The following is a 17314-nucleotide window of genomic DNA, read 5'->3' as shown; positions in this document are numbered from 1 at the left end:
CTTACGATGCTGTGCTGGCCACACTAATCTGATTCGTACATAATTATGCGTCAGTATTTTTCCTATTTTTTTTTTTGTCTGCATTGAGATTGTTTCGTGCGCCGCCGTTTGGTAGAGTTGGAGGGAAAAAGTATCTCATATTTATGAATTCGGCCGAGATACCAGTGAGCGGCATCTTATGTTTGAACTGCGTTTGTGTTATGCGTTTTCGAGTGTGCGTTAGCATGGCAGCTAGAAAGTGGGAGATCGAGCGAGTGGTTTGAACGAGTGAACATTAGTATGGGACAAATATCAAATCCTCGCTCCAGTCGACTTTTTAGATCCCATTTGGGTCCCGTATGAACTGTGCAGGATTTCAGCGCAATCGGTGGAACTATAATTTGGCGCAAGCGGTTCGGGGTTTTCATAGGATTTGCTATGGGAAAGGTTACACTTTCAGATAAGGGGTCCCAGAGGTCGTCCCTTGTCTCCTTAATTCAAATCGATCAATGTTTCTTGTAGAAAAATCAATTATGAAACTTTACTTCGAACACCGCAAAACGATTGGATGCTTGTGGAAAAAGTTATTGATTTAGCACCGCTTAGTGATCCAACGAACGGCTTTTTGTTTTGTTTTGTTAGCAGCACTGTAGCTGCTGCCTTGGCTGCTGCTGTTTCTGGGGGTGGTGATGCCTCCCGCCACCCCATGCAACAACGGCAGCAGCAGTGCTGCTGATAAAACAAAATAAAAAGCCGTTCGTTGGATCACTGATCGGTAATAAATCAATAACTTTTTCCACAGGCATCCAATTGTTTTGCGGTCTTCGAAGGAAGGTTTCATAAATGATTTTTCTACAAGAAACATTGATCGATTTGAATTGGGGAGACAAGGGACGACCTCTGGGATTTTTTATCTGAAAGTGTAACTTTTCCCATAGTGAATCCTATGAAAACTTTGAACCGCTTGCGCTGGGTTATAGTTTCGCCGATTGCGCTGAAATTTTGTACAGTTCATATGGGACCTGGATGGGATCTGAAAAGTCGACTGGAGCGAGGATTTATTTTTTCCATACAAGCGTGTACCATACTAGTGAACATGCGTTTGAGGTGCCATCTGGAGTGCTGCAGTCGATAGTGAACACAGAGAGTCTGCTGAATGAGATTGGTCGGTGGGTTTGTTCCTTGTTGTTTCTACTGTATGTGGACACTGTATAATTATTTAACAGATTCAACACTGATTATATCTTGCGTATAAACATTCATGTATATGTGTTTCAGCATTCTTTCATCAGATTTGTAATGTTCGCTACCATAAGTGTCGACTTGGTTTGTATTATTGTCAATGTCCAATATTTTATCTTGCAAATTAACTCTTCCGTTGTATCTGTGGTGTATCTGTTTGTGAATATTACTAATACTAATCGTTCGCGAATTTACGCAACAAGCACTGTAAAGTTCGTCACTCCAAGTGCCGGCCCTTATTCTCGGTATAAATTTCTGTTTTTGCCAACGAAACTTTCCTATATTATTGTACAGTCTCCCATTTGAAGGTATTTTACTATGTATTTCAGTATTTTTACCTTAGTTTGTGAGGTCCGTCAGTGTTTGTGTCGGCACAGAATTTTGAGCTCTCGGAACGTGTACATTGAGGATGCTGTGCTTATCCCAAGCCTCTTCTGTTGGTTCTCTGTGCAATTCCGCTAGCTCTGGTCAATCACGGAGTAGCAACTACGAAGTGTACAACCACCAATGCTCATGCTCATGCTAATGCTCATTACTTATATCAATCTTTCAAGAATTTACGCGGCAAGCACTGTAAAGTTCGTCACTTCAAGTGTCGGCCAAAATTCTCGCTATTCACATTTTTTTCAATGAAATTTCCCTATATTGTACAGTCCGCCACTTCAAGGTGCTGACCTCAATTTTTGTTTTACAATATGTTTCAGTATTTCTTCCCTTGAATTGTGCGGTCCGCCACTGATGGTGTCGGCACAGAGTTTTGTCTCAATGTATCGAGTCCATGGTTCAGAGGCAAGTAACACTGCGTATTGGTTCACCAGTTCTCTGAATTGCGAGGTGACGCAAGATCTCTTTCGTTTCATAAGACATTCTCTAGATTCCTACTCAGAACTTTCAAGGACTCACCATTCTTCCTAACTGTGAGGTGACACAACTCTTTGTATATGTGTTTTGTGTTTGCTCACGGTTACATGCATTACATCGCTTACCAAAGCGAATCCTGATTTATGTAACTATTGATCCCGCCAACTAACAAAAACTCCTTCCCGTGACAACTGTGGAGGGTCCAGTAGTACATACAACCTCTAGTAGCAACGGTTGTCAAACTAACATTCCTTCTCTTCCCCGGTAGACCGTAAGGACGTGGCCGGCGCCGTTATTGACCCAAAAAAGTTTGAGCTCTCGGAACGTGTACGTGGAGGAAGGTGCGCTAATCCCAAGCCCCATCTATTGGTTCTATGTGCAATTCCGCTAGCTCTGGTCAATCACGGAGTAGCAACTACGAAGTGTACGGTCACCAATGCTCATGCTCATGCTCTTTGAGGCAACAAAACTCACGAACGGCCGAACCGATCAGCATGACTCTTCCCCGTTTCGATTCGTATTCATGGTGGCTGTGTTTATATGTATAAAAAGTTACGAAAATCAACTCAAAAAGTTGGAAAATTGATAAAGTACTGATTTTTATGAGCTGGGAAGAAAATCAACATGATCGAAATCAAACCAATCTAGAGTGCGGTGCTTAAATGAGCTTTAAAGCTGTCAAACCACCACAAGATTGGCAAGACAGAGTTTGCCGGGACAGCTAGTTCTAAATAATTTATTACACATTATTTTAAAAATTTGGGTTATATTAAAAATTGTTGTCGTAAGATCACAATTATTGCTATGAAATTCTTTGGAGCAACTGTGATCAATTTATTTATTTCAATTATTTTAAAAATTTTACTTGTATTGAGAATTGTTGTCGTAAAACCACAGTACTTATGGAAACCTTTGGATAAGTTATGTCATTTTTTTTTAATCTGGCTTGTGTTGAGAATTGTTGTCGAAAGATCACAATTGGCTTCTTTAGCGTTGTTGAGATAATTCTATATTCTGAATCTGTATGCCAAACTGAGCCGAAATCCAAATTTTCATGAATTTTGGTGCCCGGGAACCTATTTAAAAATCAATTTGAAGTTTGTATGGCAGCGATTTGTCGTATCACCCCTCGTCGCATTTTGTACTGGACGGAGCTGTCAAGCATTTGCCTAGCTGTCAAAAGATGATTTCGAAAAATCTCTATGAAATTGATTTTAGATACCAAAATAAAGTTCTAAAAATCTGAAAAAATCATAGTGGCTCAGAAAAAGATGCTCTTTCATATGAAAGCATTAAATCAATACATTTTTCCAAATTTAAAAACCCAATTCTTATGGAACACCTTGAATCAATTCTGATTTATTTATTGATTTTTTTTAAAATTGACTTGTATTGAAAATTGTTGTCGTAATACAGTTCTTATGGAACTCTTTGGATAAATACTAGTAATTTATTTTACAATTATTTTAAAGAATTGGTTTATTTTAACCTTCATCCAGCCAACGTACATTTTCCACCTTCGGAAAAGCACAAAAATGGTCATAACTTTTTTGTTTTTCGATGGATTTTGATGAAATTTTCACAACTTCCCGAAAAACTCTTCTAGTTTTTGATGCCGGGGACATGGGTGCCTGGTCCACATGGTTCCGGAGTTATTCCGGATTGTCTTGGGGTACCAAAATTGGCCACATACAAGAGGCAATACTCTAACACCGTCTTTGACCCCCTGCAGACAAGTTTTGTCACCCTACAATATTGCTTCTTTTGCTCCGTTTTTTCTTCCGGGAATTTCTACAGGAACTCATCCGGGAATTTCTACAGGAACTCATCCGGGAATTTTTCCAGGAATTTCTCCGGGAATTCCTCCAGGAATTCCACTGGGAATTCTCCCAAGAACTTCCTCCAGCAATTTCTTCTGGAAATCTTTCAGGAATTCCTCTAGGACATCCTCCAGAAGTTCCTCCGGAAAATCCTCTAGGAAATCCCCCAGGAATTCCTCCGGGGATTCCTCCGGAAATTTCGCCAGGATTTCCTCTAGGACTCCCATCAGGAGTAGGCAATTTCTGCAGGAATTCTCCGGAGAACTTTTCCAGGAATTCCTCCGGATTTTTTTCCAAGATTTTCTCCGGAAATTTCGCTGAGAATTTCCCCAAGAATTCGTCCATAAGTGCCTCCGGGAATTCCTCCACGAACTCCTCCGGGAATTTTTTTAGGAATTTCTCCAGGATGTTATTTGGGAATTTCTCCAAGAATTTCTCTAGGAATTTTTCCAGGAATATATCCGGGAATTTTCTAAGGAAAACTTTCGGTTTTTTTTTCAAGAAAATTCTTTGGGAATTTCTCCAGGAATCTCTTCCGAAAGTCTTCCGTGATTTCATTTCTCACAAATCCCTCTGAGAATTTCTCCCAGAATTCCTCTTGGACTTCCTTTACAAATACCTCCGGGAAATCATCCTGTAATTCCTCCGGCAATTTCTCCAGCAAATCCTCCAGGAATTCTTTGGGGAATTTCTTCTGCATATCTTCCCGAAAATCCTCCAGGAATTCCTTCGGGGACTCTTCTGAAATACCTCCGGGAATTTTTAAATAAAATCTTCGGGATTTTCTCAGGAAATCCTCTGGGAATTCCTCAAAGTATTCCACAGAGAATGCATCCAGGATTTCATCCAAGAATTCTTCAGGAAATTTCTCAAGGAATTCCTCCGGTAATTTCTTAAGCAATTCCTCTGGAAAACTCTTCAGGGAATACTCCTTCCTGGTGGATTCCCCGACGGAAATTCCTGGACGAATCTCTGGAGGAATTCCAGGGAGAAATCATGGAGAAATATCCAAAAGAATTCCTGGAAATATTCCCGGAAAGGTCCTTGGGAATCACCGGAGAAATTCGTAGAGGGAGTCGTAAAGAAATTCCTAGTGGAATTCCAGGAAAAATTTTGAAGTATTTTCTGAAGAAATTCCTAGTGGAATTTCTGGAGAAATTCCAGGGAAAATTTCTAGAGACATCCGCGGAGGAATTTCCAGAGAAATTCCCGGCGGAATTCCTGGAGAAAACAGAGAAGGAATTCCTGGAGAAATTCCCAGAGGAATTCCTGGAGAAGTTCTCAGAGCGTTTTCTGAAAAAAGTCACGGAAGACTTCCTGAAGAAAGACTTCCTGGAGAAATTTTCAACGGATTTAAAAAAAAACGGAAGTGTTCCTGAAGAAATTCCCGAAGGAATTTCTGGAAGAATTTTAGGAGGATTTCCCGGACAATTTCTTGAAGAAATTTCCGAAGCAATTCCCGGAAACATTCTCGGAGATATTCCTAGAGGAACTCCTAGGAAAATTCTCGGAGAAATCCAGTCTGGGGAAATTCTTTAAGGAATTTCTGAGGAAAATCCCGAATTCATGGAGTAATTTCCGGAGGAACTAATCGAGGTATTGCTGTGGAAAATCTCGGAGGAAATCCGAAGGAATTCCTGGAAAACTCCTGGAGAAATTCCCAGAAGGAGTTCCTGGTGTGGGTTCTAGAGGACATCCTGGAAAATTTTCCAGAAGAATTCTCGGAGAAATTTCCAGAGGAATTCCTAGAGAAATTCCCGGAGAAATTCTTGGAAAAAATCCGGAAGAGTTCTTGTAGAAATTCCCGGAGACATTCCCGGAACTAAACGGAGCAATATTGTGGGGTGACAAAATTTGTCTACAGGGGGTCAAAGATGGTGTAGCGAATAACCTAACGAATAAATCACGAATCAAAGACTCAACTACCAGACAGTTTTTAGCTTGCTGAAGAACTTTGTTGAAGACGGCATCATTCTATCTTATCAGGATTCTGAGATATAGAAGTTTGAACATTTTTTACCCTGGCGCCACCTAGCGGACGATTCTCGAACCAAAGACACCATTGCCAGATAGTTCTTAGCATGCTGATCAACTTTGCTGAAAACGGCATGCTTGTACCTCATTAGGGTATCGAGATATACGTGTTTGAATTTTTCAGACACAAGGCGCTACCTAGCGGATAAATCCCAAACCAAAGACTTTACTATCAGATAGTTCTGAGCTTGCTGAAGAATTTTGCCGAAGACAGCATCATTCTATCTTATCAGGTTTCTGAGATATGAGGGTTTGAACATTTTTGACACTGGCGCCGCCTAGCGGCCGAATTACGAACCAAAGTCGCCGTTGCTAGTTAGTTCTTAACCTGCTGAACAAATTCGCCGAAGACACTATACTTCTATCTCATCGGGATCTTGAGATATACTTTGCGCAAAGTATGTGGCCAATTTTGGTACCCCAAGACAATCCGGAATAACTCCGGAACCATGTGGATCAGGCACCCATGTCCCCGGCATCAAAAACTAGAAGAGTTTTTCGGGAAGTTGTGAAAATTTCATCAAAATCAATCGAAAAACAAAAAAGTTATGACCATTTTTGTGCTTTTCCGAAGGTGGAAAATGTACGTTGGCTGGATGAAGGTTAAGAATTGTTTTCGAAAGATCACAATTTTTATGGAACTCCTGGGAATTATTCTGATTATTTTATTTAAATTATTTTAGTAATTTGGCCTATGTTATGACTTATTTTAAAATCACTATTCTTGTGTAATTCCTTTGAGCAATTCTGATTATTTTTAGAAATTAATATAAAAACTTGACTTGTGTTAAGAAATGTTATCGTAGGATCACAGTTCTATAGAACTCCTTGGATTAATTCTGGTATTTTTTTAAATTATTTAAAAATACTTGTATTAAGAATTGTTGTGGAAAGACAACAATTCTTATGGAACTCCTTGAAGTAATTTAGATCAATTTATTGGAATATTTGCCTAAATCTGACTTGTATTGAGCAGTGCTACCGTAAGACCACAGTTCTTATGGAACTCTTTGTATTATTTCTGATATTTTTTAACTATTTTAAAATTTGGCTTATGTTAGGAATTGTTTTCGAAAGATCACAGTTCTTATGTTATTCCTCGAAGTAATACTGATTAATTTATTGGATTTTTTTTATTTTTTCTGACTCATATTGAGAATTGCTGTCATAAGACCACAGTTCTTATTAAACTCTTTGAATTAATTATAATATTTTCTTTTTATTATTTTTAAATTTGGCATATGTTAGGAATTGTTTTCGAAAGATCACAGTTCTTGTGTTATCCCTCGGAGTAATTCAGATTAATTTATTGGAATTATTTTTTATTTTATTCTGACTTATATTGAGAATTGCTGTCCAAAGATCACAGTTCTTATGGAAATCCTTGTAGTAATTTTTATTTGTTCTTATTTGTTATTAATTTTGAAATTTGGCTAGTATTAAGAAGAGTTGTTGAAAGATCACAGTCCATATGGTTAATCTGATTAATTCATTGAAACACTTTTTTTTCAACCTGCCTTGTATTCAAAATTTGCTGTCATAGGATCACTTAATATTAAAGAACTCCTTGGAATAATTCTGAATAATTTATTAAATATAATTTAAAAAATTGCAACTCGCTAGCTCACGGCATCGGGGATTGGATTCTACAGGGTCGTTTATGGACATTGCTATCACACCCATACGCAAGATCTGGATTATCAATCCGAGCAGGAGCAGATTACGCGGGAGCTCTGCTCACAGAGGACACAGATACGAAGGGCAGGCAAACCGGAGCTGAAAAAGGGGGGGGGGGGGTATCTATGCACACAATGATCCTCGAAGGAACGAGGCTTGAACGGTTCCTTTATGAACCCGGAAGACGACATGCAAAGAGAACTTGGTGAAAGGCCTAACTACTCTGGGAGGCTCTTTTCAATAATTAGCTACACTGAAGCTAGCTTTTACAATTTTATTTGTGACGTCACTATATAGGGTACAGGCATGCATGCAGGTAACAAACAATTGTCGTGGTCTGAAATAACGGCATCTTGGCCACCCGTGAGGTGGGGTTTGGCTATGGTTGGCCGACTCGGCCTGAACTTGTTGAAGGAGGCTGGTTTGACTTACGGTTGTACTGGAACATCCGAGCGGTTCACGGAAGATGGCGATTGCTTGGAGATGCAGTTCGTGGTTGGAGATGCAGTTCGAGGATTCGCAATGGCGGACCGAGAACACAACAGCTGTAAACGGGCCAGCCGCCGGTCTACAGGATCACTCCGGCCATCTTGCTGCCGGAACACTGTTCTTTCGTCGAAGTTACAACGCCACCGCTCGCTCGTCCGGGAGGCACATCACCGGAATCACACTCGAGAAAAGGATAAAAGAAAAAAGCCCATTGACACGGGCCTGGGCACCACGGATTAATACCCAGCAACGTCCCACTTCCTAACCTCTAAATTTACCTTTTTCTGCTCTATTTTATCTTGTTTTTCGTTTATCGTTCTTGTTTGTCGTTTTCGTTCTTATTTGTCGTTTTCGTGCTTTTGTTATTTTAACAAACTGACACTTTAACAATCTCTCGGCACTATTACATTTTCGTCCTAAACATTTTAACGATTTTACATTTCTAACGACACGGATCCCAAATTATTGAATAAAGAAACAACACAAATAAATTAAACAATTCACCAACAATGAGGTTTTATAAAACATTTCGAACCTCAACATTTAACAATTAAACACGCGCGCACTACTAATTCTTTGGAGGATCACGGTACAAATAGAATTTGCCCCCGTCCCGACTCCCTTTTTATCACGCATTTTAGCATAATGTTGCATTGTAACGGCTATGCTCGCATTTTGTTATGTTTTGGTTTGCCCACCCTGTTGTACATGTGGTGCCCTCTGTGAGTGAACACAACGACAACAGGGCTGTCCGGTCTTTTGCTCGAGCTCAAACTGCTCGGATTGTCTGTCACTTGGTAGGGTGTGAAGGTGGAACACGCACTCACTCGTGTTTTGCATCAAGTGGAGTGTGTACGTTCCTAGTATTGTAGGGGAAAAGGGGGAGAAATGGACTTGCGGTGAAGCCAGCAAGTAAATATTGGAACCAAACGGTTACAAAATGGCTTATGTTATGATTTGTTGTCGTGAGATCGCAATTCTTATGAACTCCGTGGAGCGATTCTGATTTATTATTAATTAAACTTATTTGTTGAATTTGGTGATTATTATCATTCTGTGAAACTGTAATTTTAACATTTCAACAATTTCAACAAGAATAACCTATAAAATATTCCGAAATATTATCAAAAGAATTCCCAAAAAATCTGAATCTGATGAAGTAATTCTGGAGAATTTTCAAACAATTTGCCCTAACTGCTGCCAAAGATAAACCGAAAAAAATCCTATGGATTTTCCGAAATAATCAAAAACACGCTCATGAAATTGCCGAAGCAATTTTCAAAAGAAAATATCTGGAAAAAAAAATCTAGAATTAGGTTATTTCTGAAAAGACAAACTCTGTGAAGGGGGACGGGCCAATTACCTTGGGTTTAGCTCAGCAGTGGATAGTTGGGTTGATTCCAGCCCCCAACATCGGATGATGAAATTTTCTCCAATCACACAGAAAGTCCGTGCATCATAGTGTCTTCAATTGGGTGGTTTCTTCGAATTGGTAGGTTTTATCATTTGCACTACAACTCGCGGCGGTTGGTTTTAAAAAACTACATTTATTTTAAAACATTCGGTACCATGCAAAAACCGGTTTATTTGACTTAGACACTACTTTAATTTGGACTTAACATTACGCACTAACACAACTTAAAAACTAACGAATTAAAAATGACCGTGGGTCTACCGCCCATGCTGTCCGGTTGTCTGGTTGATCTGCACTGAAGTTCGGTCCGGCTCGTTCAGCCAGTCTGCCCTCCGGAGATGAGATGCGATGTTATCGCTGGCAAGAGAACTCTCACCGCTCTTATCAGGCTTATGTTGCCTCCTTATCACTCCCGTTGCACAGGAGCCTCCGATGATGGTGATGATGATGACGATGACCACCGATGGCGCTTGACCTGCAGTTTCGTATGGCTGAGAGCAGGTAGCTGGTTTGCGGTTCTCCGAGCCGGTAGATAGCCGATCGTATCACCACCGTTGACCATTGGAAGTGTGATAAATGCTGGGTTTACTTGAGCTGCGCTTCGATTGCTTGCGAGGGTAACAGGGTTGTAGTTCGTGGGGTTGTGGTGCTCTCAAACACCCTCACCCACCCTGAAATTCGTCGAATTTCTGAAAATAGAAAGCAGATCCTCTTCGACGGGATGGGATGGTGGGTTAAGGGAAGGACTATTGAGATGAGCTGTCGGTTTGAGTCGGCTGTAGGCTATCATTTTCTGGAAGCGGCAGGATGCAAAGTTTTTCGACCGGTCGAACCAAAAGACCAGTAGCAGTTTTAAGGGTTACTACCCTAACTACTCCATCGTTCCCAGGATGGACTTCAACGATGCGTCCCATTCTCCACTTCATGGGGGGTTGGTTCTCGTCCTTGATTACTACCAGCTTGCCTACGTCAACTTGAACTGGTGGTTGCCACCGCTTGGTCCTGGCCTGCAATTGACAAAGGTATTCCCTGCGCCATCTCTTCCAAAAATCCTGCAACCTCCTTTGAGTGAGCTGCAGGGCGTCCAAACGGTTGAGTGGAAGTTCTCCTAAATCTGGGTCAGGGATCGACTGAAGGGATGAACCGATCAGGAAGTGAGCAGGCGTCAGTGGTTCAAGGTCGTTGGGATCGTCGGACAGAGGCGTAAGGGGGCGAGAGTTGAGGCAAGCTTCGACCTGGGTGAGTAACGTGCTGAAATCCTCAGGTGATACGGGTGTTTCGCCCAAAACTCGCAGAAGATGGTGCTTAGAGGAACGAACGGCTGCTTCCCATAAGCCTCCAAAGTGGGGGGCGCTCGGGGGAATGAAGTGCCATTGAATGCCGTCCTTGGCACATTCTTTGGACACCGCTTCGTGGTGGTCCCGGTTCTTCAACAGCTTCAGGAGATCTTGCAATTTGTTTCGTGCACCGACAAAATTTGTGCCATTGTCGGAATAAATTCTTTCACAACGGCCTCTCCTTGCCACAAACCGGCGAAGGGCTTGAAGAAAACGATCAGTGGATAGATCTGATACAAGTTCTAAATGAACCGCTTTCGTGCACAGGCAAACAAATATAGCAACGTAGGCTTTAATTGCACCGCGGCGAGGAACGGGACGCAGGTGAACTGGGCCGAAATAATCAACACCAGTAGTTGAAAAAGGACGTGCAATAGTTACTCGTGCCGCCGGTAAGTCTCCCATGAATTGCTGGATTGGCGACGGCTTGGAGCGGAAGCATCTTTGGCACTTGTTCACGATATTCCGCACAACACTTCTTCCTCCTAACGGCCAGAATCGGAGCCTTACAACACTCAACATCAGCTGTGGTCCAGCATGAAGCAAGCGTTCGTGGTAGTGTTGAAGAAGTAACCGAGTGAAAGGATGTCGAGCTGGAAGGACGGCCGGGTGTTTTGTATCTTCTGACTCCAGGGAATGCTTTAACCGCCCACCCAGTTTGAGCAGTTGATCCTTTGTGAGGAAAGGGTTGTACCATCGTAAACGTGATTTTTTAGCGACCGGTTTTCCTTCAGAGAGCGCTTTGAACTCCTCAGCGAACTCTTCTTTCTGTACCAGACGAATTAGGGTGTTCTCCGCTTCACGCAGCTCTGAAGTAGAAAGAAATCCTGATTTGCTCCTTTGTGAGGATGGTAGTCGAAGTAGCTTCATAAGCCGCAACCAGTATGCGGTACGACGAATGAGGTCTGAGTACGACGAGAACTTCCGGAAATACTCATGGTTGAACTCGGCGACTGTGGAAACCGTTCCTGCGACAACTGTTCGTCGTTTTTCTTCTTCTACTTCTGCTGTGGATGAAACCTCCGGTGATCGAGGCCATTGATCCGAGTTTTCCCGCAGCCATGGAGGTCCTTGCCACCAGAAGTCATTGTTTAGGATGTCTTGGGGTGCAATACCTCGGGAAATCAGGTCTGCTGGGTTTTGTGTTCCAGGAACATGACTCCACTGATAGCCCTCGGTGATAGTTTGGATTTTCGCGGTACGGTTGGCAACAAATGTCGTCCAAGTGGTTGGAGGAGCCTGGATCCATCGAAGAACGCACGTGGAATCTGTCCAGAAGTGACATGTTGCTGATATTCTAATCGAATCACGGACCTTCTCGAAGAGTTCTGCTCCCAAAACCGCTCCGCAAAGCTCCAATCGTGGTATTGTCTGGCATTTTAGTGGGGCAACCTTAGATTTGGAAGAAAGAAGTCGAACCTCCACCCTTCCTTCTGCATCTTTACTCCGGATATACAGACAAGCACCGTAAGCCTTCTCCGAGGCATCGGAAAAACAGTGGATTTCAACGGAAACTGCATCTTGGATAATTACGCAACGCTCGATACGAGGTTGGTTGAGCAGCGGTAGTTGTTCGTGAAAATTTTTCCACGCCTCACCCACCGTTGGTGGTACGGTCTGGTCCCAGCCGAGCGGTTGCCCGTTTTCGTCACGTATGGTCCACAGCTGTTGCATGAAAACCTTCGCCGTAGTAATAACGGCACCCAGGAGGCCTAGAGGGTCGAAAAGGGTCGCAATGACTGACAATATGGCTCGTTTGGTGAGGATTGCGCCAGTTTCCAGAGTGGGAATGGTGAATTGAAACCCGAGAATGTCCGTAGAAGGGAACCAGGTCAATCCCAAAGTTTTCACTGAAGGATCTGGGTCCAAATTAATCCCATCTGGTGTACGGATGGCCAAGTTTTCTTCTGGAACTCCGGCTAGTGCTAACGGGCAGTTGGACGCTCATTTCCGTAGTTGAAATCCTCCTCCTGACAACATCGTATTTAGCTGCCCTTGCAACTCCGTGGCGGTTTCCACATCGTTCGCACCCGTGATGACGTCATCCATATAGGTGTCTTCCATGGCCGCTCGTGCCGCGAGCGGAAATCTTCCTTCCTCATCCAGTGCGAGCTGCCGAAGTGTCCTTGTGGCCAAAAAGGGTGCTGGCTTCGTTCCGTACGTCACTGTGTTCAGCTCAAACGTATGAACGTCTTCCGATGGTGAGTTTCTCCAGAGAATACACTGCAGCGGGCGATCTTCTGGACGGACGATGATTTGCCGAAACATTTTTTCCACATCCGACACCAACATGATTTGCTTGGTCCGACAGCGGAGGATTATGGATCGAAGATCTTCCTGAACTACCGGCCCCACCAGTAGCACGTCGTTTAGTGAGACTCCTGTTGCCGTTTTGCACGAAGCATCAAACACTACCCGAACCTTCGTTGTGGTTGAAGCTTCTTTTACCACGGGATGGTGTGGCAAGTAGCACCGTTTGATTGAAGTCTCCGAAGCCTCGTCTATCAATCTCATGTGTCCTAGATCGAGATATTCCGCCATAAACGCAACGTACTGTTCTCGGAGCGATGAGTCCCGAGCCAATCTTCTTTCGGTCCCGTGGAGTCTCCGGAATGCTATGTCCCTCGATTCGCCTAATCGTAACACAGCATCTTCCGTCCTTGGTAAAGCAACCGTGTACCGACCGCTAGGCTCCCGTTGAACCGTGCTGGAGAACCATTTCTCGCAACGTACCTCCTCTGGTGAATAAGCCTTGCCTGTCCCTACTTCCTCGCAGGACCAAAAGCGAGTGATCAGAATTTCCAAATTGTCCAGCGTGGAAACGTTGCAGCTGATGTGTAGGGAACGAGCTGGAACCGAAATACCGCCGCTGACTACCCAACCGAACACGGACTCGGTCAGGGCTGGGAGTTGCTCCCCTAGGGAAATCCTCCTTCCGGATTCGAAAAACTCGAAAAAACACTCGATACCGAGCACGAGGTCTACCACGCTCGATTCGAAGAAGGTGGGATCCGCCAGTTGAATCCCACTTGGAAGATTCCATCCATTGGTGTTGATAGCAGTTGTTGGGAGGTTAACTGTTACCCTTGGAAGAACTAGGAAGCCTAACTCACGAGAAAAGTCGGAAACTCGTGACCGAAGAACCGCATGAATCCGTTGCCGAACCTTGGTAGCTGCTTGGCCAATTCCTGCCACCGAAATATCTACCCGATCTCGATGGACTTGTAACCGTTGACCCAATCGCTGAGTAATAAAATTACTTTCGGATCCGGAATCCAGCAGTGCACGAGCGGGGAAGCGATTGCCAACGTCATCCTCGATCATTACAACTGTTGTTGCTAGAAGAACCTGTGTTGGATGTTGGTGTGCTGCAGCGGATACTGCAGTTTCCGTGGCTGCCACATTAGCCACTTGGGAGTTGGATTCTTGTTGTTCCTTGGAATTCGACGGCTTGTTGCCCCCAGCAACTGTCGCAACCTTGGGTTCCTTTTCCTTCTCCTGCTTGAAACAGACCAGGGTATGGTGACGCCCCTTACAGTTTCGACAGGAGTATTTGGATTGGCATTCCTTAGCCTGATGTCCCACTCTGAAACAGTTCCGACACAGGCCATGGGACCTCAGGAGACCATCCCTGTTGGATACTGTCATCCGTTGAAACTCGTTGCACTGGAAGAGGAAATGATCCGATGAGCATGCAACGCAGCGTCCCCTAGACGCCTGGGTAGATTGGGAAGAACTGTAGCTGGCCTTCATGGATGGTTGCCTCGATTTTGGTTGTTGTTGCTGCTGACCGACACCCCTAGTATCGGTGGATTTCGGTGGAAGACTATCCAAAACCTGGATTCGACGCCGCAGAAACTCGAACAAATCCTCTAGGGTGTCCTGCGCCTTCGTGGATGACACTTCTTCCCACCCCCTACGCGTGACCGGGTCCAATCGTGCTGTAAGGATGTTCACCAACAGAAGATCCTTGTATTCGTTCGGTTGAACGACCTGGTCCAGGGTCTGCACGATTCGTTCGAAGCCTTCTACTAGGATGTGTAGCTCGGCTCCGGATTCCTTGGAAAGTGTGGGCAGTTTGAAGAGTCCTGGCACCTGCGGCTTCCTTAGCTGCTTGCTATTATTGTAGCGCTTCAGCAGCGAGTTCCATGCCACCTGGTAGTTGGCCTTCGTGATTGGAAGAGGATCAATCAGGGCCTTGGGTTCACCCTGGAGACAGCCCTTCAAATAGTGGAATTTTTCCACTTCCGGTAGATCCACCTTCCAGTGGATGAGCGACGTGAATAGGTCGCGGAAGCTCAGCCAATCGTCGATATCGCCGTTGAACGTCTGCAGTTTGATCTGCGGCAGACGGACGTGATCGCTGGTGTTCGATGGTGCTCCATCAGCAGCACGAACAGGCTGCTCCAGAATCGAAGGTTTCTGAAGCTCCTTGATCTTGTCCATAAGGAAGGACTTGATCTGGTAGTATTGGTCGCTGAACTCCACACGTTCCTTCTCCAACGAAGCCTTTTCGGGATTGTAGTCCTCGTGTGCGTAGATCTCCACCATGGTTTCGCTGTAGGCATCCCACAGCTCATCCAGTTTTCCCATGCGAATTTCCACTTCAGTACCACTGTTGGCATCGGAAAATGCCTGAGCGAAGCGGTAGATGTCGTTGAAGTTCAACTGGATCTCCTTCAGCCTTGCCGTCAAAGCCCTCATCGACGGCGCCTTGGTTGCTCCAACGATCGGTGACATGTCAGGATATCGTGGTTTGCACAGAAAGAGAGAGGTGCGGTGTAGTATACTGCAAAAGCCTAGCTTCGCCAGGCATATACTATCTTAATTTACCCGGAGAAACGAGTAGTGGCGCTCCAAACGAAAGAACCGCATCCGCGTGACGTCACACACTCGATATCCGATCGACGACAACTCAACAGCAATGAAGTGGACCAAAGAGGAAAGCAAGCAGTGTAGTAGGCAGAGTGTAGACCTAGCTTCGCTAGGCATATACTGCGTAAATTTACCCGACAAAACAGATAGCGGTGCTCCAATGGTTCAAACGAATTATCACGCAAGCAGGTCTGTATCCAAAACGTCTCAATGCCCAAAGCGTCTCAATGCAGCAACCACTCAATCAAAGGATGAATGAAGAGGAGAGATTGTGGTGTAGTATCCAAAGTGAATGGCTTCGGCCAGGCATATACTGCACAACTCACCACAGGAAAAATATACTGCACCAATAATCGATTTCAGTCCCAGCGATCCCAGCCAAAAACGTCCAAAATCCAATCCCAATCCACAATTTGAAGCTCAAAGTCGGAGGAGCCCAGAAGGGCAAGCAGGGCTCAGCGATCAGAGAGGTAAGACGAAGAGGTTTGGATGCAATCAAAATGGTGTATTTTCCATTGCCTAGCTTCGGCAGTACACTAATGTAAATTTACCTTGGCAAAAATAGTTCGATGCTGCCTCTCTGCGCCGAAACCGCCCCGATGGTCGATGAAGTCCTCGCTGGCTTGGGCTATCCGACGTAGACCTCGATTGTGATGGGGACCAGCCTTAATGCCGATCAATGGACTCTAATTCACCAGCTGGGTAGCCGGTCGATAACCTCCGTTGACCTTCGAATGGTTGATTTGCCCAGACGTCTCAGCTATTGATTTTCCACTAATCGTAAACGGATGCACTACCACGGCTGTGGCTTTCGATTGGGCCTTGATGCACTTGGATTGAGGGAATTCCTGCCCTCGGATGCCTCTGTCCAGTCGGTGAATGCAGAAGGCCGTTCCAGCTGCGATTACACCGTATCCTCGGCAAATGTTGAATTCACGGTCCAGATCACACACAGAGAAAACCAGGTGTTAGAAGGGAGTAATTTTCCTAGCTTGGCTGGACATATAGTAGTAAGGGTTCACTAACCTGCAGGAAAATCCCTTTGGCTGATGTCCAAGCCAAGGCGAATGGATGAGCAGCGATGGCGGTCCAAGGAAGCAACGCCACGTCCTAGGCGCGCTGTAGGGTTGAATGGAACAAAGCCTCCAATTGTTCCCCGAAGTGATGGCGTTCGTAATCCAAAGGTGATGGCGTATGATTAGGCGGCTCCAACCTCGGCCCAGTGCCAGGTTTCGTAATTCCGGGTCCGTTGTGGCCCGAATCCGGCTCGAAGGACCAAAATGAAGGGGGACGGGCCAATTACCTTGGGTTTAGCTCAGCAGTGGATAGTTGGGTTGATTCCAGCCCCCAACATCGGATGATGAAATTTTCTCCAATCACACAGAAAGTCCGTGCATCATAGTGTCTTCAATTGGGTGGTTTCTTCGAATTGGTAGGTTTTATCATTTGCACTACAACTCGCGGCGGTTGGTTTTAAAAAACTACATTTATTTTAAAACATTCGGTACCATGCAAAAACCGGTTTATTTGACTTAGACACTACTTTAATTTGGACTTAACATTACGCACTAACACAACTTAAAAAC

At 44.3% G+C, this 17314-nt stretch overlaps 2 protein-coding genes across 2 annotated transcripts; both read right to left on the bottom strand.

Moving 5' to 3' along the window:
* Positions 1 to 9773: 9773 nt before the first annotated feature.
* Positions 9774 to 12527, bottom strand: LOC134290569 (uncharacterized). The gene is made up of 2 exons (XM_062857731.1): positions 10661 to 12527; positions 9774 to 9991 (listed from the first exon to the last, which is right to left on the bottom strand). Exons 1-2 carry the CDS (start codon positions 12525 to 12527, stop codon positions 9774 to 9776), a joined length of 2085 nt encoding a protein of 694 aa, XP_062713715.1.
* Positions 12528 to 12797: 270 nt separating this feature from the next.
* Positions 12798 to 15593, bottom strand: LOC134290568 (uncharacterized). Its single transcript, XM_062857730.1, has one exon. The coding sequence runs from the start codon at positions 15591 to 15593 to the stop codon at positions 12798 to 12800; it is 2796 nt and encodes a 931-aa protein (XP_062713714.1).
* Between the last annotated feature and the right edge of the window lie 1721 nt (positions 15594 to 17314).

The sequence above is a fragment of the Aedes albopictus genome, chromosome 3 (genome assembly GCF_035046485.1).
Source record: "Aedes albopictus strain Foshan chromosome 3, AalbF5, whole genome shotgun sequence".
NCBI lineage: Eukaryota > Metazoa > Arthropoda > Insecta > Diptera > Culicidae > Aedes > Aedes albopictus.
The sequence above is the reverse complement of the archived record's forward strand: the minus strand, read 5'-3'. Positions and strand labels throughout refer to the sequence as shown.